Here is a 27,245-nt window from a genome sequence, read left to right as displayed (position 1 = left end):
TAAACCTTTACGTATATTTTCTGCATGTTGGTGTTTAAGGAGTAGTATCCTTGTTGGGACAGGAGAAAACTGACTACGTGTGGCGAGTAGCATCTGATTTTTCCCACAGTATGGTATATTGTTCCCAAGGGCATTTTCTTATTCTACTGAATTGTACTGCTTGGTGGCAAGTGTTTAAAGAGTAGGATCTTTATTGGGGACAGGAGAAAACTGACTGAGTGTGGGGAGTAGTGTCTGATTTATCCCTCTGTATGGTATATTGTTCCCAAGGGGAGTTTCTTACTCTACTAAGAAAGGTTTAAACCAGCAATAAAAATACCAAAGTTCATTGAAAGAATAAGGAAAAAGGGACATTGCACAAATGTTTTGTGTATCTGAGTTTATTCTGTACATTTTCAGGCTCATGCACAAACTATTACAACAGAACAATGGCTACCTAAAGACAAATATAGTATTCCATATATGTAATAAAAGAACAACCAACTTTGGTGCCCAAGAGGCTGAAAACCAACAGAGAGAGCATGGGATTAAAGTAGCAAAGGTTCAATGGAAAAATGATTGTCAAGACACAACAATATTGTCAAGACACAAGACCATGCGTGAAACGCTTCTCAGATTTTGACAGTCCTACCACACATCTTATTGTGAAGCATATGCACAAAATGTAGTACAATATTATATTTATTCTGACACATGGGCAAGAGAAAGACAGAGAGAAGGGCCCTGTTGGTAATCACAAAGATCCTCACACGCATGTGTGAACAATCATTATATTTCTGAGCCATTGTAGACATTAGAATGGCCTGAAGTCCCCATCACATTTTAAAAAGCTATTACCCATAAATGCATCATTTGGTGTAAAGAGGTCATCCGCAACGTGTCTTATTTCAATATATATTCTTAAACAGACAACCTTCAGCACTCTCCAGTTACCAAGTGGGAAACTTTTTGCAAATATATATATATACGTAAAAAGAACGTTCTTACCCTGAAAGCCCAAAGACCCGTTTTACTCAAATTGGTGGTAAAAGAAGACTTGCTCCAAGGTTAAAATCCACAAACTGTCCTATAACTGCATGTGCTGGTAACACTACTGTGATCCTTGGCTGGTCCCTTTGTGTCTTTATCAGCCTTCCGGTAAATCAACATGCTCATTCATTATCGCTGGGTTCACTTCCATATACTTTTTAACGAAAAGCACAATTATAAAAACAGCTTTGAAGATTACATAGTTTGTCAGATTGGACCCACACAATGCTGCTCAGTGGAAGAACATTCAGTTTAGGGCCACAAGCATTCTAAAAAACTAAGTTTTAAATATACCCCCGTACAAAAATAAAAAATCTCAGCTCCAAGGTTTAAGTACATTCAGTTCAAATGACTTCTTATTACCCGCATTAAGTCCACAACGCTTCCAAAATACAGCTGTCTGCTCCCGGGAAATCCAAACATATTTTGACAAAGACGTCTTTGCCATTTGCAAGATAAAATGTCTGCACTGTGGTTCAACGTCTTAGTCACTGGAGTATGTGGCTCAGGAGTGGGAAAGAGCTAACTAAACTACCCTCCAAGTTCACTGCCTCCACAGATTTGAGTGGAATTAAGTGAGACACAAAGTTCACATGAAACAGACGTAAAAGTAAAAAAAAAAAGATATAGCAAGGATGCACCACATATAAAAATGATGCAGCTGAAGAGGATACAGCTGGAGCAAAGCTGATAATAGGCGAACAGGCGGCACCCGTCTTAAAACAAGTAGCTAGAGTGGGATCAGCAAAAAGGCTGATACCAGGCAGAGTAAAACTGTACTTTAGCTGGCCAGATATGGAATGGAAATAGCACTCGTTCTGAAAAAGAGGATCTAGCTGCCTTGAAACATCTGACTGCTTTAGATACATACCCCGGTTAAAAACAGTTAACAAGACCCAAATTTCTAACAAATGTGCCGGTCACCACAAGAGAGATATTGGCGAGGTCACATTCGAGGATTTGTATTGTTTCCAACAGAATGCTTCTAATTGGAACAGGTGTCCAGGCTAAAAGCCAGTGTTGATCTCAGGCGTGTTAAAGCTGTGAGTATATCTCCCAAACTGACACCCCTTTCTGATTCAGGTGTTAGTAGAGTTGTTCTTCCTGCTATATATTAACACTAGTCAGTAAAGAAATGTTTGTTTACATGCAGAGACCATGAGCCCCTTCTCTGCTTCTTGGAATTCAGAAACTTCAATTATAAATACTGGGTGTCAAAGAAAAGGTCTACCATTTCAGATATGAAGCCTAGTGCTGTAACATTTAACAGAAAAATGAATAACGGTAATATACGTTGGTCAAAAAAAAACTGGCGCTTGTAACTGGCTGTGAACAAATCATTGTCTATAGAAACAACAAAGGGAGATGCTTTGAATTTGTGAAACATCTCTGCCCCTCACAAGCAGCATAGGCAATGCCCTTCAAGTTGCCTCAGTTAAAACCATGGGGACATCCAGGATAAATAAAACAGAGATAAAGGATATATATTTTAAATGAATATTCAGGAGAAAAAACGCTGCCCAATCACAGATATACACCAAAAGTCTGAGCACCATTCATCGTTCCTTCAGCTCTAATTAGTTATGAGAGGATGTACACCTCAGTGAGTAGATTTACTAATCTGGTACTATAAGTAAACTCTTGCTACATAATCCCAGCTGTCCAGTTCTGGTTTACACCTGTGTTTTCTAGTAACCTGCTCTAGGTCCAGATGATCTGACAGTATCCTCATTCTATTGCTCTTTATTTCTAATTACCTTGCTTATTTCCATGTCCATTCTTCACCGTCACCCTGATTCATTGTTATGTTTTTAACTCCTTGCTTTGCTTTTGCTCTTATTCTTGGTTCTCCTGGTCATTTGTTTGCTTTATTTCTGCCCTAATCCTTTTTCCGAAATTACTGGCGCTGTTCCTCATTCTACTTCTTTTATTTTATATTCACCTGCTTATTTGCCAATGTCTGTCACCTTTCTGGTTTTATTGCCTGCTGTGCTCATCTTTCTGGGCCTGTCCTTTGCTCACTCATCTCCACAAGTGCCTTTAAGTCAGGACATTTGTATCTTTAAACGGACAACACAACAGCACACTAAAGGCTGTGTGGTTCTTATTAGCGAGACAGACTTTTGTTACTACGTAGTAAACGTTCACAAGAACGGACAGGTGGAGATATTGCCCTGGTTCTAAGAAAATGCCAGTGGGACAAAAAGGACAGAAACACGGCGGTCATAATAGGGGCAGTTTTCCTCTTGAGGGAGAGGCTTTAAAGAATCTTTTATATGGTTGCCACCCCAGAATGGCTGACTTATTTTGCTCCAAGTTGTTCAGGCCTGCCATTCGTGACTCAAAAGGAAAAAATAAATGCACACCACGAAGGGGTCATTGGGTGCAGCGGAATGTAGAATAAATAGTGAGGGAGATGATCAAGCGGGTGGGTCATCGTGAAAATGTGTTTACAATACTACACTGGTCACCGTCTTCAATTATTGTGTACAGATGACTGTGGCAGTTGGTCCTTGGGTTAAGCTACCTTCATCCCTCATCAGTTCCCATTGGGTAGCCAGCTCGCAACATCCACAACGGGACCTACCCAATAGGTCATTCAAAGTGAAATTTTATATTTTAAAATGAGGGGGAATCTGATAAACCGGAATGAACAGATGAACTATGAGTAATCAGACCTGTCCAAAAGCATTATTTAAATAAGTTAAATTGTTTATATATCTATACATCTAGAGTTCCATAGACCTTGAACACATCATCATCGCATATTTTTCGAGTTCTCAAGACAGAACATACGTTTGAAAATATTTCAACTTCATCTTTCTGAGTAGGGTGTCCTCTAAAGCAGTAAAGTTTTAACTCACTGCCTCATACTACTTTGCCCATATGGGTGGGTGTGGGGTATTAGGTACTGGACAGATTGTTATCCTAAACTCTTTGAATGATACTTCACATCCATGGGTGTTTTCCATTTCTTTCTGGTATACACAGGTGTTCATGGTTTCTGTTATACAGTTTGTAGTATTTCATATGAATTGTTTTAACAGTTAGAAAAAGTATGAATAACTCCATAACTGAAATCTTCGTCTAATTAAAATATCAGAACCCACAAGTGAAACCACAGTATGCTCAAGGTACGTTTTACCATCCATGGGCTTAATTGAATCATGTCAACAGAACTCACAGCAGTCATATGACCAGGAGGACACCAGCTCAAAAGCAGATTGAAAAGAAAGAAAAAAAGTTGTATTTTTCAGATCTAGCATTACTTCCTGTGCTGAGATTTCGCCAAGTGTTTTCCTTGAAGATAATTACTGCTACTGAAAATCTGGTTCACTGAGTTAGCATCAAAACATTCACAGGACAAAAGTTAAAGCACAATCTGTGCTTCAACTTTATGTCCATATTCCATACTGCATTTTAATGGATCCAAGATCTTTCACGGATTGTAGATTCTTCACCTAAATTAGGAACAAATGACCTATAGGTTGTAACAAATCAAGACATTTGTGCAAAATTGATGATGCAGTTGTGCAACACATCTGGCCTGTCCTGCCACGACCTGTCCCTGCTCACAACCTTGAATTAGGATTAAGCACTAATCCCTGGGGCTTTGGCGGAGTTCAGCAGGGTCACAGCCTCCTCAGGAGGCACCGAGTGGCAGCTGTCACGTGAGGCTGTAGTATCTATGCTCTGCGTTTCGAACTGAGGGTGGATGGATACCTGAACAGCAATCTCCTGGCAATCTTGGTTTAGAGAACCATCGTCCGAATCGCCAGCTGGGGAGTTGCTACGCTTTAGCTCTGGGTTAATGGTGTATATCACTCCACCGATGGCTTGGTTCTCCTTCAATGCCTCATTTAGTTGGTCGGGGTCATCCACTCGCACAGCTTCGAAAATATCTTCCACGAACGCCTTGCAGTTGAGGATGAGTGGCGGCAGAGGGATGCTCTTTGCTAACTCTTCAATGTAGCGTGCAAACTCCATGGTCTTGAATTGGGTAACCTTCGCCAGCTCCAAGGTCTTTGCTGAGGTAATGATAGGAATGCGTTTAGCTATCTCAAAAGCCTTTTGTAGTTTCTCAGCCCCTTCCATTCTGAAGAACTCATTGATGGCCTTCTCTGTCTTGCGGAGATGACTGCTCATCATACACAGGCGAGTGATGTTTAAGATCATGATGATTGTGAAGGTGACCAGGCACACAATCATGTAGTAAATACCCATGTCCCCTGACGTGAAGATAACTCGGAGGGTGACTGTGTACACAGAAGTGCCATTGGGACTTTGTGTCAAGCAGGTGTATCTCCCACGATCGGCAAATGTGATGCTGGTGATGTTTAGAGCCCCATCCTCTGAAATCAACCATTTTCCATCTAATAACCGAAAGAAGAAAATAGCAAATACTTTAATACAAAACATATGAAAGGTTCTCTCACTTTAGATCAACTACATTTCTTTTATATTATACTTTTTTTGGAGGCAGAGACTGGTGTAACAAAATATGTACAAAATAAACCTAACTGGATACAATGGAAATACATGCAGATCTTAGATCTAATAATGTACACTGGAATGTTATTACAACATAATTTCGATTTTCAGCAGATGGTGCTCTGTTCTCTAGCATTTGAATCAAATCAGCATATATAACCTAGCAACTTTAGCCATTACATCTCTTTTGACATAAGTAGTAAAGGGTGTCCAAGTCACTTTATATTTATTAAACTGTTATAAAAAATTGCAGTTCAGTCTTCTAAAGCATAATTTGACTAACAAATAATAAATTTTTTGGGGTGTAGGGGAGGAAGGGCAAAAATTCAAGACTACCAAAAGCATATGGTGTCGAGAGTTAAGATGAGCTGTCGTCGTCACTGCCACCTAGTAATAGACCAATAGAATCTTGGCCATAGAAATTCCAGGCATCTCTTTAATATTTTGAAGTACCATATCACCACGTCAGTGACATGGTATCTAGTTTGCCACAATCATTTCAGCATTGCTTTGAAGAGTTCAACATTGCTCACTGCCTCAATGGTGTAAAGTGGCGCCTCATTAGAATTTTATAGTTTTTCTTATGTGGTGAATAATTTATGGAGGTTTATGCCGCCGTCGACAAAACGGCGTACCTTATTTTTTCAGGTACGTCTACTCCCAGTTTATTTTTTTAATTGCATCATGTATTTATGTTTGCTATTGATATCAGAGTTTCCCAAAATAAGACGTAAACTCACAATAATCTTAGGAATTTGGTGTTGGGCAACTAAGATTCAATAAATGTTTTACCCATTCATCTTTGTTTTTCTGATCACCAATTTGAGCCCAGTGAACAAGCTGGATCAAATTCTCAAATCAGTGCCACCTTGGAAGATGGTTTAAATAGGGTTCCCTCTGTGACTCATTGAGAATAATTGTTCCAAGAGAAGTGTAGCAATTTTTGCAGTATGTTTTGGATGGTGGCGTTTTCAAAATGGAGCAGTAGAGTTTGAACGACATATAGTACATGGTTTTATGCATTAGAGGGTTCCAGTACAAGTGTGAAAAGCAAGAGCAAAAGAAGACACCTTTTTCTCATAAGAGTCACATCTAGAGAAAGCTTGCCATTCACTTTTATCTTTGCTGTTGGTTTGTCATAGTTCGCCAGGATCTAACTTTTCTTGTTTTGATTCAAATACACTTTATCTAGTAGATTTTTCAGGAAGACCCATTCAACCTTATCAGAAGGCTTTTAGCATCAAGTGTAAGGTGCATCATGTGATTTGTATCCTGCTCTGGAATATTTAGCTGTCCCAAGTTTGCTTATTTTTAATGAAGCCGGATTCATGCATTGAAAGAGAATTAAGGCTAGATAGTAATATTGCGAAATGAAAATAAAATGTATAAAGCGCAACAATTACCCGGGGGTATCTAGGCGGATAGTACAGCTAGGAGGATCCAGAAAATGACAGACTTATTTGCGGAAAGCCAGGTTTTTAGGTGTTTCCTGAAATCTAACATATTTGTCATAAATGTCAGTTCTGTTGGAAGAAAGTTCCACAGCCTTAAGGTGCATACAATGAAGCCTCTCCCACCCCAGTTGGCTTTTTTAAATCTGGGGATTACAAGATTACCGCTTGTGGATGAGCGTAGAGGGTGAGAGGAATGTAGCGATGAAAACGCTGAATCAAATAGTCAGGGCCGGCAGCATTTTGAGCCCTGAAGGCATTACAAAGTGCCTTAAACTGAATGCGATTATCAAGAGAGAGCCAGTGTAGTTGAATCAGTGCTTAGGAAGCTGATTTATGTTTCGGTATGCTCAGTAGTAGCCGAGCCACTGCATTCTGTGGCATTTGTAGCTTTTGAAGAAAATGCTTTTAGATATTGATGAAGAGGACGTTGCCTTGTCTACTTTGTAGAATATAAGAGTTGTAACTACCCTCTTCTGCAGGCTTGCTGGAATACAAGGCAACACTTTCCTTGGAGTTTTTAAGATGAAGAAGCATGAGGAGGTGATATGACTTATCTGGCCTTCAAAGGATAAATTGGAGTCAGTAATTATTCCAAGGTGTTTTGCTTTGTCACGGGGGTAGGCCAAGTCCCTAGTTCCTGGGGCCATCAGTTGTTGGACCAAAAAGAGGATTGTTGCCAAATAGCATAACCTCAGTCTTTGAGGAGTTTAGTTTCAGACAATTGCGGCTCATCCACTTCCGGATATGGAGCATGCAATCGTGAAACTGAGCTGCCATGCCCCCAGGGTTGTCAGGGATAGATACAACAATCTGTGTATCATCTGCGTAAGAAACTGAGGAGAAGACACATTATCTAAAATGGGCTGCAAGTGGGGTGACATAAATGTTGAACAAAGTGGGGCTAAAAAATGAGCCCTGGGGGACACCACAGGGCAATGAAAAGGGTAGCGAAGTAAAATCACCAAGAGAGATCGTCTGGGTGCAGTCTTCCAAAAAAAGGAAATGAATTTAAGAGCTTTACCGTTGATCCCTATTGTTTCAAGGCGATCAATTAGGAGAGCGTGGTTAACCGAATCAAATGTGGCTGAAAGATCCAAAAGGATCACAGCTGCATTTCCTCCACTATTTATGGTTGGCCTGATTTCTTCCGTAGCTGTGATCAGTGCCAACTTGGTACTATAGTGACTGCGAAAACCGAATTGTGTAGAGTCCAGACACTTGGATTTGTCAAGAAAGGTGCTCAATTCATTATTTCGACCAGTTTAGCAGAAAATGGTAAACGAGTGATTGTTCGATAATTGTTAGGGTCATCCATATCTAGGTTGAATTTTTTTTTATAATGGCAGAACAGTTTTTGGGATAATATCCTGCTTCGAATAGGTTGCTAAAAATGGCCGTGTGGTGAGTGGCTTTACCCCAGGGACCAGATTACTAATTCTGGCAGGACAAGGGTCCAGTAGAGCCTGATTTTATCTTGTCAGTGTTATTTGCTTCTGTTCAGCCGTCAACGGCCCATCGTGGGATAATGAGGTGTAATTGAGAGCACCCTTAGGAAATCTGCTACTTATGTCGGCGGTTTGATTGATGTCTAGGAGAGAATCATAGACAGATTTGACTTGATCTTGAAAGTGAAGTGCTAACCTATTGCAAAATTGTTGGTTTGTGTTTGGGTTCTTAGAATCTGGGAGTTTTGATACTTTTTTGACTTTTGCAAAAAGTTCCTTCGAAGAATTCATAGCTCGTATTTTAGCTACAAAGTAGTCCTTTTTCACTGTAAGAATCATCTTTTTAGAAGTCAGCAACTTGATTTTATAAAACCCTTTATCAACTGATTTGAACACAAGTCTCCATTTACGTTCTGCTCTTCTACATCCCTGGTTTAGCTGTCTAAGATCATCACGGAAACAAGGTTCGGAGGGATTAGGCTTTGGGATTTTTTTTTACCCCCGAGCGCGCAGAGTCCCGTGGGAAGCGCACACACATCCTGTAAGTCCATACACGTCGTGATTTTAGACTTGCTAAATTTCTTCTCTTAATGGAGCGCAGTTGGGGGCCGATTGTGAGCCATTGTGAAAATGTTTGTTAATTGCAGCACATGACGGCGCTGCAATTAACAAAAGAAAAGAAGGAGGCAGGGTAAAGGCACTCCGGGGCAGATGTGTGGCTGCTCGAGGCAGCCTCCTGGGTCCCAGGGATTCTCACTGGATCCGATGAGATAGTTTTGAGAAATATGCAGACCCTTAAAATGAACACTCCCCTCTTAGGAGGCCGCTGGGGCTTCCTGTGAGGGCCCCCTGCGGCCCTGCTTTCCTTCTCAGGCCTTCTACAGCTCCCCGGGGAAGCACGTCACCGGCCCTGCATCCAATTAACCTGATCAATGAAATATGTGACCCTATCAGTATCAGGAGTACATCCCTACCAAGGCCTTTGGGGCCAGTCCTGGCGGTGTTGGCATCAATGTCCCCAAGTCGGAGGCCCAATCCGGGGGCGAGATTCACTCAAGACAGGCCTTCCTGCCAGGCTTGGACAGGAGTGACAGGAAACAGCCTCCCAGTGTCGATGCTTTTTAAAAATATTCCTGATGGCCATCCAATTCAGAAATTTACCAAGTCCAACATCACGACGTGTAACGTCATGCTTTTGGACTTGCTAAATTTCTTCTCTTAATGGAGCGCGGTTGGGGGCTGATTGTGAGCCATTGTGAAAATGTTTGTTAATTGCAGCACATGACGGCACTGCAATTAACAAATGTTTTCACAAAGGGCCACAAACAGCCCGCAGCCACAGCCCATTAGGAAAGAAGTGCAGCAAAAGAAAAGACGTGATTAGGCAGTGTCTCCCACCTCTATTTTGCCGCCACTTTAATAATGTCACCAGCCCCTCCTCACTAGCGTTACAGGTCTCTGTTGTGGCTGGCTCGGGCAGGTGCATGTGCGCTCTGCTCAGCTGACAGCTCGGGTGGGATAGAGCCATAGCTGCTAAGGTTTCAGATTCCTATGGGTGACATTTTTATAATTTCTATGTAATCTTGAGTGACATTTCAACAAATGTGAGGGACACTTTCTTTCAAGCAAAATCATTCAATGAAGATGAGGGAAACATACATATGAGACATTACACCCCTCAGATAGCTGTAATTTCTTTTATTCATAGGTTTTTCCTCTTTTTCATGGCTGGATTTTACTCGCCAGAAAGTGTCACTCATAGTTGTTGAAATTTCACTCATAATTACAGTGTAATTACGAAAATGTCACACAAGCAATCTGAAACCTTGGCAGCTATGTGTAAAGTACACATCGTGCTTTTGGGCTTGCTGCAGCCAAGCCTCCTAAAAGTTATACACAGCAGTAGTTGGCTGCCAGATTGTGAGCTGTGCATCGAGATAGACCAAGGCCGCTACCAGGCTTTGCTGCATGCAGCCGACTATACATATAATGAGGGTGTTGTCCTCGTGTGAAGAGTTGGATGTCGTGCATGTTGCTGGCCTCCAGCAATTTTCAGGCATCAATTAATATGTCTAGATAACTTTGGTGATTAATTGTCTTGCTGTAAAGAGATAGAGGTTTGTCTAGTGGAAGTTTTGACTCATCCAAAGGTCGTGCAGTGGGTTAAAATGCCTGCTGCTAAGAACATGTACCATGCAGATAACAAAGTGCATAAATGTAAATAGGTCAGTGGGTTACTGCTTCTGTAAGAGGACTCATTTTGTTACTTGTGGTTTGTAAGTTAAAATCCTAATATAGAGCATTGAGCTATTAACTGTCATCAAACAGCTGCGTGTTAACTGCAAGTATTATGTTAGAGTAATATGTTTTATTGCCCAGTCTATGATTATTCTAATCGTGCCAAAATGGTTCATTTGGGTAAAAAAACAATTCTTGTTTTTAAAGAGAACCTCTAACAATGGGGTTACATTTTGAATTCTGAATTCGTACTTTTACAGAATAAGCACTCTTAAACTATAGTGCATACTAGTATCGATGACTCCTACACTACACCTTGAAGTCTTGTTTGATGTAACACTTCCAATACACTGATTTACACACCTATGATTGTCTCTGTGCAATGTGTGTATTATGTAAAGTGCTCTGACACCGTACACTGGTATGAGTGGTGCTATAATACTAAATGAATCAGAGAGCCAGTGGTACTTGAGGGCCGCTGTTAAAGGGTGCTAGTGAGGGAGTCCGTGGTAGAGGTGGCCATTGGGGGGCGCCAACAAACATTGTTACACAGGGCGCCACCAGTGTTAAAGGCGGCCCCGGCTGTGCCTAGTTGAAGTTGGATGCCCAAAGTCCAATTGAACAACCTGTAAAGCACACGTCGTTCTTTTGGACTTGCTGCATTTCTTTTAGGTACCACGTAAGTTAGAAATCTCTCTGCTTAGCCTAGTGTGCCGCCTGACTGGTATTAAGTTGCTTCTTTCTGTCTGTGCATCCAGATATACAATACAACAAGTAACATTACACCTACAGCAGTAAAATCTTATAATGGTACTATCATTGGAGTCTTGTGCTTTTCTAAACCCGAAAGTTTCTTGCCTGTGTAACCAATTCATGTCATGTGTATCTAAATTGCAAACCTGACATAAGACCCTTAACGTGGTGATTTATGTGTGAAAATGCAGTCTTTTCACTTGTTTAAGCATGAGTTTGGAGTGATATTTGGCACTGCACCCACACGCACGGTCTGGTTCCTGGAGCACATAACCATGGCTGCAGCGCACAGAGACCCCACACTGCCGCACAGAGAGGAAAAAAATTAGAGGGAACATTGGTTAGAGGTTGAAAGAATGAATTTCAAAAGCTTTACGGTATGCATCAACCAGTGATTTACCGCATATCTGGCAGTTTTACAGAGTGGTGTAGTAGATATACAATTTACTACATATGTCCTGGGCAGTTTCCTGGAGATTACCCCCATTGTCCATCATAGCATTAATGTAAATACACGTTCATTCTAATGGCTTTGACGGGCAGCAGTCAATCTGTCTTCTCATCCCTCTCATAATATATTTATTCAAGTAAGAGACTGTTTGTGCCAATCCATTAATAATAATCTGTTCTAGTTCTCCCATAGCCTTACCAACTGATTTGTATATTTTGGTGATCTAATTTATGTTGCCTTTCGAACTGTTGAATTCTGCTTTCAATGCCATCTTTTGTGATTTTGGTCAACCAGACAAATGTGGAAGTATGTGAAATAATTTTGGCTTTATAGACCGCCTTGGAGGCATCGATACCATGTTACAAGCCACTGCATTTTCTGTGAAATAAGAATGTACAGACTCTCTTGTATCAGCCTACATGGTGGGTTCTTGAAGTACAATTTCATTTATCTGTCATTTACCCATCCTGTTGAGGCTGTGGGGTAACGCATATAAAATTAATGTCAAAGGGGAGTGATCTGAAGTGGCCCTGGTGCCTACTGCAGTATTACCAACTGATGCCGGTAGGCATCTTGAAAAAAATAGTCATTGATTCTCATGTAGGATTCATACACATTAGAAAACAATGTGGGATCCCTCTCCCTATTGCGTTTGTACCCCCCTCCCACCCCCAACCTTTTGTCAACTGGATTCAATAACATGGGTCAGAGACTGGAGTCACCTGGAAAAAAACTGTCCGTTGGTGGACTGGTCAAAGTTAGGATCTAATGTGGCATTGAAATCACACTCAACATTAAGTCACCCTTAGCAAAGCTGGAGACAATAGGAAAAAGAGCAGCCTAAACCCTTTTAACATCATTGTTGTAGGCCACAGATTGTGAAGAAGGTCATAGACCTGCCAACAAGTCTGCCCTGGAGACCCAGGATCCCCCTATCATTAGCACTATTTCGGGTCTCGAGTGTAAAAGTTGACCATCTTTTAAACAGGAGTGCAAATTGAACACATTGTACATACAACTCTTGAAGAATTAAATAGTATCAAATGTATGAGTCTTTCATAGTATGCACATCACTTTGCCTTCAGCATCTTAAAAATATTAGAACTGGCAAAACAACCTTAAAAAACTATTCACCACACATCAACCCATGACAAAGTGTTCACAAATTACCTACAAAGAATCTCTTACAAAGGGTCTGATATGGGGTTACTTTGCTTGAGGTATTTCTATTTCCATTCGTTTTTGCGACAGTTGTAGCCTCATTGGGCTTTCAACTTTAATATGTGCCCACCATAAAATAAAAAACAAAAAAACTCTGCAAATGACCTGTAAAAGTACACTATTTATTAAATCTACTAAGGGCGTGCACATATTCACCCTCAACTACGTTCATTAACGACTAACCCTCTTTATTGTCCTCTAAACTATGTCACTCCTATATTTACTGCCACCCACCACAGATACCACCTAACGCCTCCCTTATGAAATCAAGTTGTTTCTGCACCAACACTGGTTTACAACATGCCCTCACCCTGCGGTCCGAAACAAGTTTCTCAGCATGGAATCACCATCTCAAAGACAACTGTCCCCATAAGACAATTCAGTAATTTCAGCGACCATGGCTGAGATTCCGTACAATATGCACATCACAGTTTGAATTCCAGTAGGGCAGACCGCTAAAGAGAGACACTAAATTAGGTACATTTAACAAGAAGTCTAAAGTGAAGGCATTCAATATTTTGATTCTTCTCAAAGCCTTCACTTCAGCAGACATAACATTGTTGTAATTTTGTTTTATGAAGACCAGCTCAATTCCTTGACCCTCCCGCAATGCCCCATGCTTGCCTGTTGTACCTCTATTTCTGCACTGGCCGTCAGCTCCTGACCCCCTGCTTATCTTGGCGAGTATTCCTTACTGTGCCGTTCTTTTCCCATTCTTCCTTCTGATCACCCTTCCCTCTCACAGTTACAACCACCAACAATATTCCCCTTTCTAAGTCTTCCATACCCTAATTACCCCTGGACTTCCATCAATATTTCTCAGTCCCTTCTACAGATGATGCTTTGTCCCTTTTCTCCTCCGGTGGGGAGAACCTTCTGTGCAAATAACAAAGGACTAAGGGGCATATTTATGAGTTCTGGCGCATCTCTGCAAATCAGCAGGGATGCGCCAGAACTGATGCGTCACGCAATTCCCTCCTTGCGGCACCACAGATGCGCCGCATTTACAATGCAGCGCAACATGGTGCAAGGAAGGGCAGATGCGTGACGCATCTTGTGGTGTACGTGCGGCGCATTGCTGGAGTAGCGTCGCAAGTGCGATGCAACTCCCGCAATGTACAGAGGCCACCCATACATAACATGGTGCGTCACTCCTTACGCCTGCTTCAAGCAGGCGTAAGGATTTGACGCAGCAGCGTCGTAAAACTGACTCAGTGAAATCTTGTAGATTTCACTGCGTCAGTTTTACGGGGCTTTCCTACGAGGGAGCGCCCACCCTGCGACAGAACGCCCACATGAAACCTGACGCAGGTTTCATGTGGCGCAGGGCTTTACAACGTGACGCATCTGCCTAGATGCGTCACGTTGTAAATAGGTCGCAGGGATGCGCCACGTTTTTGCGCCGTTGCGTCACGCAACGGCGGCGTAAACGTGGCGCAACCCCAACATAAATCTGTCCCTTATTACCTCCAATCCAAGAATATTTGTGGAAGTTAAACAATACCCAAATAACACAGGGACAAAGTTAGACGAGAAAGTAGCCTCCTAGTGTAAAAGATTTTTTTTTAGCCTTGAAGCTGCAAAGAAGGCAACAAAGGAGTTCTTCTGGACCGTTCAGAATAGTGGCAGAGAGCCTTTGCTTCTTTTATTTTTCTTTCACCTTGTTCATAAAAAATGTATTTACATATACAGTCTAAGCCTCGTCCTCCCTCTATCTTTATTTCTTTTCATTGAGTTTTTACTCAAGTAAATTAGCCTTGTGCTAATTAACTCAAGAACATCACAATATATCAAGTACCTTAAGCATTCTGCTACTGGGTGGGACAGTACTAATGTACTCTAAATGTAGGAAATGTTCCATTAGTGCATTCTGCTTCCAAAATTCTTTTCATACATCACAGAGATGGCTCTGATTTACAGAGGGTGTCACTATGACAATGCTCACCTCCTTCAGCTTCACGCAGCAGGTGACCCTTGGAGTTGTACCACTTGATATCTTCAAGCCTACTGATGTTCAGGCTACAGCTGATCCGTGTGCTTGTGCCTTCCTTTGCAATGATGTCATGATGTGTTGGGGAATCGGCCATCAGTTGTAGGTGGGAACGAGAGGCGGAGTGATTGGAAACGGAGATGGGAATGGTCAGATCCGTCCCATTGGTGGAGAGATCCTCAACAGCAATGACAGCAGGGAGTCCAGCAAAGGCCAAAAAGGTAAAAACGTAGCTAAACAGCTCCATGGAGAGGACACAATTTTTCATGGAGCAGAGAAAGAAGTTTGGGGCCCTTACCTAAAGGCCTAGGGGACGCTGGAGAAAAATCATAAACGCAGGAATATGTCAAATAGTGTAATCAGGATTCAGAAAAGGGACATCACCAATGCATCTTGGACGTTCAGCACCTAAAAGAGAGCAAGGAAAACAATATAGCATATTCGTTAGATTTTGTAGTTGTATCAAAAAATCATCCTAAGGAGGTGCATGTAACGGAATGTTCCACCACATTGTGTTCCTCCTACTTCTTTGTAAAGCCCTATTGCCTCATCCTTTGTGACAAAATGGGGAAATCAGATTTGGGGGAAACGAAACACCCAAGAGATACAGAAATTACAAGTAATGCATACAGAGCTCTCTGTAGTCCGGATGTAGAGAAGCAGGACTAAATGTCCAGGAATGCATAGCAAAAAAAAGTTGGGACTGAATAAGATACACATGCAGAGTTCCTTTCACAAAGGAAAAATATGAGGAGCTAATACTGTATGGGAATACAATAAATTTACCACATAGAAAAACAAGCATTGGCAAAGCCAATTGGTCTCGCCTTTGGAACCTTTTGGTTTGCCAATACTGGTTACCCATGTTGCACATCATCCACATTGCTGTGGAGCGTAGCTAAATAGGAAAACAAAATGTACCTACAAAATTATGCAGCTGCTTTTTTTTCTTTTGATGTGCTACTCCGACCATCAAATAAAAAATATGCACAGAAACCTTTATATATATTTTTGGGAAAGCAGGCTGAGAGACACATCACATGCAGAGGGAACAGAAGCAGCATAGGTACAATGGAGTTGGGGGTAGGAAACAGGTGGGTGGAGCCGCGAAAGCACCATGGCGAGGGTAGGAAATGAGGCAACATAGGGGCCGCAAGCAACACATAGGGTGCGGGTGGGGGGAGCAACACAGATGGCGCAGTGAGCAATGTGGAGAAGGGAGAAAAGCAAACAAGTGCGAGAGCAACGTGGTGTCAGAAGGGGAGAAGCACTTGGGCCAAAAAGCAACATAGGTTTCGGGAGCACACAAACAAGTCCATTACGTAGGGGGTGGGGGAGAACCACTTGGGTGAGAGAACTACGGAGAGGGGAAGAGAAGCACACTAAGAAGACTTCTGGGAAACACATGCACTCTAGTGGACAATGCACAGTCTACTAGCCAAGACTGAAAAACACCTTCCAGTGTCTCTTGTGGCTTGCTCCTGCAAAGAATGAAAGACACATTGAATAGAAGTAAACACTACTTTCTTTGCCTTTGCTAATTTACACAGAAGTATGTATGTACTGGTAGTACTGAAAACCTAGTTAGGGAGCAATTGAGTACATGGGATTGCAGCAGGTGAACTAACTTATTTTATAGGGCCACTCCTGGAATTACTTGAGCACTCCACGCAAGTTAAAAAAAAACGCCAACACAGCTCATCTTATCATTAGTGAAGAGAGAGCCTGCTCAAAGGTTGAAGCACATGTATGTTCAGGGGGTAGGCCACAGACTAGAGGATTCCTACTGCCTCAAGCATGCACCAGAAACGTCATGATTCAGGACTGCATAATGAGCAATCACACCCGAAGAGCATGTTGTGAAATTGTTACATGTATTAGTTAAGCATTAAAGTTTGAGTAAATGATCAAACATGGAGGAAGAAATAAAACAGTCCTTTAATCATTGGTAAACTAGTTTTGCAACGTCACGTGACGACATGTGGTGCAGGTATGACATTAGGAAGCAGGTACAATCTGAAAGCAGGACTCATATGCCCAGCACCTCTCTGCACCCCACATTCATGCCCAAGCGCATGACCAAGTTCACCACTGAGTAATTGAAACACCCTTCCCCACTTTGCGCACAACAGCCCTTGCGTCCTGCACAGGCCTCTCCATCTAACTTAATCTCTATCAACACTGCACAACTAAAGGGTTAACCTCGAGAAACGTGCTTCTGGGCCCTGAAGAGAGTTGAGGCGCTTTACAAATACTACACAATGGGTCGTGCAGTCTGATTCAGGAATACATACTTTCCTCAGGAAATATTTACAGACACATTCCAAGGCTTTTTAACGCACTGATAGAAAGAAAAGTGCATTGGTGCAAGTAAACAGCACTATAACATAGTGATACAGCCCCACACAGAATGTTAGTGATGGGCCTTAGGAATCAGCAGCAGTGGCAAGTTATGCTTAACACAATAAGATAGCAAATTGAACACACCTTCCGCTAAAAGGTATGCACTGAATTTACAAAAGCCAAATTGTTTTACCAGTGCATGACATGCAAGTGCCAACTGATGACATGGGCTAAAGTTTCCTAACATCTGTAGATGCCTTGGTGCGCTGTCAGAGAAAATAATGCTATGCGAAGCGCTTCGTTATTCACCAGCAGCACGGTTTCTTTTCTGCTCAGTTGGTCCCAAGGAAGGATTTTTGCAGAATTGGATGCAAGTTCTGGGATAGAAAGGGTGGCTCTCAGAGGGTGATTATCACTGTCACTCTAAAGGTAAATAAACAAGCAGTGGCAAAGCCAATAGGTTTTGCTTTTACGAGAGTTCAAGCTATTGTTGTTGTAAATAGATAATGTATTTTACCCATGTGTTGTGGAATCGATGTATGTAGTGTGGAGTGGAATTATGTGGGCTGGGTTGGAATTGTTAATGGTGGAATTGTGTGGTGGATTTGTGCAGCATTGTGTGCAGTGGGATTATGTGGTTAGTGATTATGTGGTATTTAGTGTACTGGAATTATGTGAAGTGGGACTGGGTTTCATAGAGTGCAATTAAGTGGAATAGTATTTTGTGTAGTGGAGTGGCATGTAGTGGACGTTAATTATGTGGTGTGCTGATGACTTTGTGGCATGATGTGGAATTCTGTGGTGTGGACTGGATGTATGTGGTGTATTGTGTTGTTGAGTTGAATGATGTGGTTTAGTGTCGAATTATGCAGTGTGCAATGGAAATGTGTGGAGTTGAATTGTCCTCTGTTATACTGTGTGGCACTGAGCGGAATTATGCTGATTGGGATTATGTGGCATGGTCTGGAGTGTATCTATGCCGATTGTTGCCATGTGTCAGAGTGGTTTTAAGTGGGGTGTATTTATGTGGTATTGAGAAGTGATTTGAAGCATCCTCTAACTAGGGGATGGTATTGAGAAGTGAGTCATTATGTGGAGTTGAATCATGTTGGGTTGAGTGTTATGTGGAGTGTAATAATGTTGGTTGGTGTTGAATTGTGTGGCAGTGAATTACGTGGCGTGGAATTGTGTGGTGTTGTGTGTCACACTGAACATCCAAGTATGCTACACAGAATTGGAAGCTTTGGATCAACCTACTGAAACATAGATAATCAGCAATTTTCAAGAATTAAAAAAAATAAAATAAAGATCTAGTTGTTCACTAAAACAAACTGGTTAGCTGCCCCATTTCATCATGGCTCGTGAGATATGGTGTATTTATTTGTAACAGGATAGCACTATTACATCAAAGCAGTGTAAAATTGTATTACACGAAATTAAATCCAACTGAGAAAAACAAAGAGGCTAAAGTGTTATTTAATCACACCAAGCACATGTTATTCATCAAATACGAAACATAGTTTGCATCAAAACCATAAAACATAATGTTGGTGTGCCCAACTAAGTGGGGGAAGGGGGGATTTGGGTGAGGTAGTGAAGCAAGTGACATATACTATACAGAAAGTATCACAATCAAATCGTAAGGCAAATTATTTAATGCCACATGTTCATAGTATAGTTCAAAACAAAATGCATTTCATTTATTTACATAGCCAGGTACAAATGAGGGTCACAGTGTAAAACTGCACTGTTGGTGGTACTGACATCAATGGTGTGTCAACATTTGGCCTCCTTAAACCATGTAGGTTGTTTATAATCCTTACTGACGGGGTCTTCCTCAGGACAGAAGGGAAGGTGTGGGCAGAAGGGCACCGTATCGGATAGCGGAAAAGGCCTGAGAGGCATCAATTTCCAGATGGGTCTTCGAGGGCTCCAACGAGTGTCGGCGAGAGTGATGGACACTCAAAGAACGGGTTTGAATCCCATGCAGATTCTCAAGAGCAGTTTGAATGCTGGAGAGCTCTCGTCAACTTTGGCGGGACGCCCAACCTGATGAGGATTAACTAAACAAGTCCTCTGAAGCGATTGGTGATTTATCTCACACTGCCTCATGGTCTCACCACAGCTTTATCTAGCAGCATTTAAACGGCTCTTGAGAATCTGCATGGGATTCAAACCCGTTGCGCACTGGTCAATTCTAGGACCTCGTCTTTCTCCAAACCTTTGAGGTGCCAACCTCTGTTACTTGTCCCCACTTTTGATCATATTTGGCTTTGTTCTCAGATTGATGCTCAGCAACTTTGTCCAAAACAGCTGATCTGTCAACCCACACTGGACATTCCCCATTTAGCCAGCTAGTGTGCCAACATTCTAAGTTGAGCTTCACATCCAAAGTTCCAAGGAGAGAGATACCAACGGTAGAAGAGCGGAGGGGGGAGAAAGGTAAGAAGGGGAAAACCAAGGTAAAGATCAAGGATACTTACAACTTATTATAACAATCTGTCTACTCAAAATGCTTAGATTTGCTGGGTTTAAGTAACAACAGTCCAGCTCAGCGCCCCACATAGGGGGTAGTAACCACTATATAAAATCTGAAATACTATACAATACAATGGGTTGTAATGGCCTCTACCTGCTGTAAGCAGAACTCTGGTATAAAGAACAGTGATAAGGAGCTCTCAGTGAAGGGTAAAGATAGTGAAACATAGTGTTACTTGAACACTTCTCATTCTGGGTATTGTGTATTTTTAAAACATGAGTACCAGAAAGCTCCATGTCAAGAGTTACATCTTCAGAGAGTGTTGGCGCTTTAACCGCCCTCACTGTAAATGTTCATAATTTTGAGACCATGATGACAGTATTAATGGTAAAACTACAGGTGCCAGAATGCACAGTGATTTAGAGTAAAAATCAAGGTGTGGGTGTCGCTGGCATACGTTGTTGGGACCACTTGGAAGTCTTGTAAGAGAAAAAAAGTTAATTTAATAGTTTTCTGCAGGTTATCTTGGTGGCTATTAATTGTAAACAGGTAACTGGCGAAAGAAAACATGGCCTTTCAAATACAGACATAAGAATTAACACGCCTTTGAAACAATAGAGCTTGTTAATAAGACTTTTGTTACAGATTAAAGAGTATTCGGATTGCAAATTTACGACCCGTGTTTTATGTAGGTTGTGCACAGGAAAAACACATTGCACGAAATGAACAACCCCCCAACACAAAAGTCATCCCCAAAAAAGTAATTCTCCACCCCAGATCGGCCTGGAGTGTGGCAGAGCCACGGCTGCTGTGAAGGAAGCGATGTTAAGAGGCACAGTAGAGTGCTAGTCGCAGTGCTACAAATGGAAATACGACACCACAGGACCGGTTTCTGCTCCAGAAGTGTCACTAATGTCATAGCAAAAGTATAGAATGGCGGTAGGAGATGTCCTGACAACTTTCTGTGAAAAGGGGCGTCTTAACAGGGCTGGGGGCGTGGCCTATTTAAAGGTACCCACATAGCCTGTGCGCACTGTGAGCACTCCTAGTCCTTCCCTCTGGTCTTGTCAGTAGGTGTGGATAGCAAACAGTTGTAGGTGTGCTCTACAGCTGTACCACTGGATGTGCCGAGGAGCAGACCAGACACCGCAGGAAACACCAGCACAGCCCTTACCACTACAGAGTCCCTCGGAGGCGGCTTCGGCCAGGACAGCGCCGCAGTAATCTGGGATACTCTCCTCTGTCCTGATGCACTGAGCCCACACCACTCCTCTATGGTGATTTACAGCTGTCAATTACTTTATAGCGCTTCAACAAAACTACAGAAGAGTAAACAGCGTTTACATAGCGCTTAAGCATGGTTGTTTCGCCACCCCTAAAATCCTAAAATCCACAATCCTGAAGCAAGGCAAATAAAAAAAAGTCTCTTGAAAACAACATAAATGCACACAGGAGAAAGAAGACATGTGCAGTCGCCATGGGACGGATTTACCACTAGGGCCGGACAGGGAACAGCAATCAGACCTGGAAGATTGCTACCCAACCGGCCCTGGGAGCGGGGGGCTAGCAAAAAGCACCACTACCGCTTTTGTTACAGGGGGACCGATATACAGCACTGCTTCAAACTAGGCCCTCTGTAACAAAACTGGCCCCGCGGGCACAAAGCAGGCCCCCACACCACCGGCCCACCTGGGAAATGCCTGGTGCCCGCTATGGCCAGTCCGGCCCTGTTCACCCCATAAAAGAACTGAACTTTAAAAGACACACAAAGGCACGAATGAAAAGCGAGGGGCGAGCCGAAAGCCCATACAGAAGATACAGCATGTCTCATAGAGACAGTGCATGCACTGCCTAGGTGAGACCTAAAAACAAACATGGCTGACTTGATGTCAGGTGCATGGCTACATAGATCTAATATTGAAAGAAATATCAATTTGCAAAACTTACATTCAAAACACATGGAAGGCAGCCTGGTTTTTAATCAGGATTTTTACTTAGTAATTACAGATTGTATTTAAATTAAAGAGTGGCTTCCTAACGTTTTGCTTGGTTGGTTGCCCCTGAGTAAGGGCCACCATGTTACTCCTAAGAGTAAAAATCTGGCAATGTCCCAGCTACTGCTGTGGGAATCCACACTGTAACTGACAATAACAATCTTCTAGATAATGTGCCCACGTTTAGCATGGATGCAACGGTAAAGGAGAAGAGACCCTTAAATCTGCTACTCCTTTCACACAGGACGTGTCCGCATCAAGGTGCTTTTTTTCTAATACCGCTCAGACAATGGAGACAGAAAGGTTGGGCTATGGTGGCAACACGAATGATGAACGGATAGAGGGTAGGTAGGGAGAAGGAAAAACGCGCTATGAAGTGGCCAGTGTTGTTCACATCATAGCGCTTTTTTGTTATGGTGGGTGGGGGGCTAACATGAGAACAGGAGGTAGAGGCAACATGGAAAACAGGAGACGGGCGGTGAGAAATACTGGACGGACCCAGCTACAAAAGATGCACTAGGCAGAATGCTCTAACAAAAAGAAAAGAATAGCTCCAAAAAGTACTAGCGGTGGAAAGACACAAGCACTTGGGTCATGCTCCAGGGGAGAGCCACACTTAAGTAGAGGAAGTGGCGCTGACCAACAGGGATGCAAGCATTTGAGAGTGACATGAAGCCAATCACTGGTAAGTAATAGGCGGCATCCATGGCCACTGATCGTAAACAAAATGTATAATCGAGACCTAAAAAAAAAAATAGGTGTATACTGTTCAGAAACATTAAAAAGCATTAATAAAAATATGCGGAGTGAATAATAATGAAAAACACAGACAACAGTACTTTAAAAGGACAATGTAAAGAATTCACGGTGGATGTAATTAAGCGGAATTAATGTGCATCATTTCTACTTTCCTCGACAATGTTAACTAAAGATCGAGACCAAAAAAGCCATTTTGCCCGATACACAGTTACCCCGCCACCTCCCTTTCTTTTAAAGAAAAATCCTTTTTAACTACCTGACCCAGTGCTTTAAATGGGCAGGTGCTGTAGGGTACGAATATCTGCACTTCTAAATTACCCTTTACATCTGTGGCAGCAGCACATCACTTGCTCGAAACCAAAGTTTGACCTTAATATTATCTAAACGCTCCTGAAATATGCAATTGGCAACTAATCTGCCCAGAATGCTGGGACTCGTTCATTTTTTAGGCCTCGCCTACGCAGCGTACATGCGCTACATAGGAGACCTTTAGCCGTCGTTCAGCTGTTTTTCGAAGCACATACTAGTGCTTGTGGCGGCATACAGCTTGCGGGAGTGCGCAGCGGCACGCCAGAAGCACGAGTATGTGCTTCGAAAAACAGCTGACCGCACGCACGCAGCACTCCTGGGCGCTCTCTCTTTTTGATTCTTCTTTCTTTTTCACACCTGGTTTCTCCACTCTTTTTTCTACTCCCGGGCGCTCGCTCTCTCTCTCTTTTTGATTCTTGGACATATGGATAATGCATAAAATGCCCTCTTGCAAACCCTACTGACTTTACAATTGTTGCTGGTTGTCAAATTACCTGTAGTAACATGCTTCATCACACACTCACTTTTTCACCCGATGCAGTATTCACTCTCACCCTTGGCCCTGAGTGGTTAGCAGAGCCCGCCTCCTCAGACTCAGGAAAGCCGCGCTTCCTCCTCCCACCTGTCCCACTCCCCCGCCCTCTCAGATGGAACAATGAGGGGGCTATCCCGGGCTGCCTCGGCTATAGCCGCTCGGCGTGCGAGCGCTGGACGTGCAAGGATTTAACTGCTCCTATACCTGTAATGCCACGTCCAGGCCCGTTTGTTTACTCTTTAAATAGTTTATCTTTCTTTCTTGTAACACCCGTCTTCAAACATTACATACACGAGTTAACAGTCGATAAAATGTGGAGTACGTTAATATCAGCTCAGTTTAAGTGGCATATGTAACACGAATTAGGCTGTTTTCTTGGTATAGTTTTTACGCTTTAAGTGTAGACTTTGTTTTTCTGCATTTAGTTCACTATACACTACTATAACCTGTATCACACATTTAGTTATCATTATTCCATTTGTCAGAGTTAGTGTTCGTGTGGATTAAATTTCTTCATTAATCCTTGAGTGCTGTTGTATATTATTTTATACGCATGGCGTTGTTTTTTAGCTCACAGATTCCGTATGTCCACATTTGCTTCCGTTTTGGGTCTTTTGTGTTTTTTTTAGAATTGGATTGAAGGCTTCTTGTAGCGATTGTTGAAATAAACAATTGGTTGGGCGGCTGTTCCTTGTGCATTGGTTCAGATTCAGAGAGTTGGCGCTCCCTCAGAAGTGAGTTTTGTTATTTGCAGCGATAGAAGGAAATGGTAAACAAGCATTGGCATAGCCAATAGGTCTCACCTTTGGGACCTTATACAGTTGATGTTGTTGCACCAAGTATATTGTGCTGAATTACTAAGTACTTATAAGGTCCCAAAGGCGAGACCTATTGGCTATGCCAATGCTTGTTTTTTTTTCATCACTCACACTGCATTGGCCTTCAAAGAAGTGTCCGAAATTGTAATTTCATGCAACGTTTGATAGATATCCCAAGTCTCATGCAATACGCTTGAGAATAACACAGATAACTTTAAGAATCGGGTGCGACAGTGGATTCGTGTGCGCGTTAGGTATTTAAAATAACCTTTTACTTTATTCGATTGAAATGCAGCAAGAGCGTAGTTGCTAGGGGACAGAGAACGTAATGGCAGTCGTACGTAACACAGGCGTTCACGACGAGGGAGCACAACACAAGATAAACGTTTGTTGTTATGTAATGGCACCACGTCGGACCTGCGGCCTCTGTCCGAGATCGGGTACGATCTCAAACTCTACAAATTCGACTTGACACTGAGATCGCTGCTCAGCCGAAGTAGGTCACAAGCCCTAAAAAGCAAAGGCAGACGGGCGAAAAGAGCCCTTGGCACATCACTGCAGCCGCTGGCATTTGATCGGGCCTACGAGCGGAGCCTCTTGCACAGACAGCCTTCCGCCGGTCGACGGGGTTCCTGAACCATCATTCGTTCATTACGCCTATTTTGAACAGCGAGCAGCGTCCGGGTTTAAGACGGCAAGATCGCCCTCTTACCTGTACAAAAGAGCCCGCTGCTGATGTGTAGACTTCCGCGGACGACAGCCACCCGGGCTGTGCCGTGTCACATATGCGACGCTTCCTGTAAACCCTTCCAGCAAGCTAGGAAAGCTCTGCGTGCGTCTCAACCGAGTAGTTTCCTTTCTACAAGAGGGAGCCATCCGACGTGTACACTACGTCACATGCGCTTATTACCTTTGCCCCCTTCAAGTACTGTATACCACAGTGTTTCAGCGACACTTGTGTACATTCACGCTGCTGCCACGAGGACAGTGAGTATGACGTGCTGTCTTCTACATTCCCTACATGCAGTTATAGATTACAAGGAACGGGGCTCTGCACAGTGCACCCTCTGCTCTGGAGGGGGCATGGCTCCTTTGCCACATCTCTTCGAGTGAGGTGCTTGGCTGGCTTTTATTTATTTTATTTATTTATTTTATTTTATGCGTTTTTATATAGCGCGGACTTCACCCGAAGGTGTCAGAGCGCTTCACATTAGGAACAGAACTGATACGTAATAATACTCATCGGGAGCAGTAATGGGGGGCTTGTGTAAAGATACACGTAGAGGCTCGAGTTGATATGTTTATTTATACCCAACCAGACGCACAAGATAGAACCCCCCCCCCTTCTAGCATTAATCCTTCTTATGTTCTTTGTCGTTCCCTCCAACAGTCTTTCTCCCGAATTCGTGAGAGTTCTACATGACGGGGATAGAGCGACAACATTGCTACATTCCGTCAATAGCATTCCTACATTCCATCAATGCCCACACATTCCTCTTATTTTTAAAACAAAACAAACCTTCCACCCATTTCCCTTTAACTTTTAACAAAATAAGGGCAATTGTAACAACACTACAAACCTAATGTAAAACACATAAACTAAATAATCCCAATATATCACTTTATATTTTTCTTTTACGAAACATCTGAATTTCTTTCGTACTACAACCTTTCTCCCCCCATCTTGTAATTTTCCCTTCCACACATTTCCACTTTCATTGTCAACATTATCCAGGTGAGTAGAATTTTCCATGCAACTCTTGAATTGCGCACATTCCTGTACCCCATCCACTCCCTGTAGTGTTGACATGCTTGAGTTTTCCTGAGTAGTAGTTCTGGCACTACCTATATCGGTACCAATTCTTCCTTCCTCCCACAATATACCACCTTCACACTTGGAAGCATTACATTTGGCAATCTTGGTTAAATGCCATATTTCACTATTACATAACTTCACAGAGTAGGCTCTGATCTTCATTACCTTGTACGGACCCCTGTATTTTGGACTTCCTTTAATCTGCTCTCTTTGAATTTTGACCATGACAAAATCTTCTACAGATTTCACCCCATGCTTGGTTCATAGTATTTTTGTATGTGCTGTACTCCTTTACTATATTGTTAGTCACACCTTCCAGTGACCAGTTGTCCATAATTAATTTTTTTATCAATCTACATTGTCCGTTGTGCAAGGTTTCCTTCCTCTTAATAATTCAAACAGACTATAACCAATTCTGTAGGAGATGCACGGAAGGCCCACAACAACCTCTTCACATCCAACTCCCAATCCTTACAATTTCTTAATGGCCATTTGGGCACTTCCCATTAGTACCCACTTAAAGCACTCCACTGCTTCATTCCAAGCTGGATAATAAAGAGACGCATTCTTCCACTTAATGTTATTCCTACCAAGAAATGTTTGAAACTCACCAGACTTAAATTGTGCTCCATTATCAGTAAGAATGGACTTTAAAGTTACCTTACGTAGAAATACATCTTGCAAAAATCTGATTACAGTTGTAGAATCTGTCACTTTTGAAATCCCAATTTCAGGCCATTCTGTGAAAAGATCTAATAACACCGCTACATAGCAACTATAGCCATCATAATTCTCCAGTGCCCCCAAAATATCTATAGCTAAGTCTTCCCACGGACCTTTAGGGCATTTGTTAGGTTCTAAAGGTGGTCTAAACGTGATTAAAGTCTTATCCTCCAAACAGCACTCTCTACACTCTGTCTATCCCTGGCCACCAGTATTGTTCCTTGACCCTCTTTTTATTTTTGACTATCCCTAAGTGACCCTCGTGGATAATACACAAAATCCTGTTTCCTAAACTCCGTGGAGGTATAATTCTCACCCCTCTTAACATAAAGTCATCTTCCAATGATAATTCATTCTTAACCCCCAAAAATGTCTCTCACACTCACTCATCCTTTTT

The 27,245-nt window shown here is 42.4% G+C and overlaps 2 protein-coding genes across 7 annotated transcripts in view; one reads left to right on the top strand and one right to left on the bottom strand.

The window, feature by feature from the left end:
* FAM114A2 (family with sequence similarity 114 member A2) overlaps positions 1–27,245 on the top strand; it is a 284,184-nt gene that overhangs the window by 9,368 nt on the left and 247,571 nt on the right. The window contains exon 1 of one of the 5 annotated variants that reach the window (XM_078653650.1): positions 25,137–25,296. The exons of 1 other annotated variant lie outside the window; for it this stretch is intronic. The gene's annotated coding sequence lies outside the window, so the exon portion shown is untranslated. Of the gene's footprint in view, positions 1–25,136; positions 25,297–27,245 lie in introns of those variants that run through there. 3 more of the 5 variants (XM_078653655.1, XM_078653654.1, XM_078653651.1) reach the window with 3 other exon arrangements.
* MFAP3 (microfibril associated protein 3) lies at positions 365–25,172 on the bottom strand. 2 transcript variants are annotated; one of them, XM_078653656.1, is made up of 3 exons: positions 25,022–25,172; positions 15,028–15,480; positions 365–5,402 (listed from the first exon to the last, which is right to left on the bottom strand). In XM_078653656.1, the coding sequence occupies exons 2-3, from the start codon at positions 15,338–15,340 to the stop codon at positions 4,621–4,623; spliced, it is 1,095 nt and encodes a 364-aa protein (XP_078509782.1). In that variant the 5' UTR covers positions 15,341–15,480; positions 25,022–25,172; the 3' UTR covers positions 365–4,620. The 2 variants fall into 2 exon arrangements, with proteins under 2 accessions (XP_078509782.1, XP_078509783.1); XM_078653657.1 differs by lacking the exon at positions 25,022–25,172 and adding an exon at positions 23,451–23,558.

This window comes from Lissotriton helveticus, chromosome 7 (genome assembly GCF_964261635.1).
Source record: "Lissotriton helveticus chromosome 7, aLisHel1.1, whole genome shotgun sequence".
Taxonomy (NCBI): Eukaryota; Metazoa; Chordata; class Amphibia; order Caudata; family Salamandridae; genus Lissotriton; species Lissotriton helveticus.
Note: the sequence above shows the minus strand (reverse complement) of the source record. Positions and strands in the feature narration are given on the sequence as shown.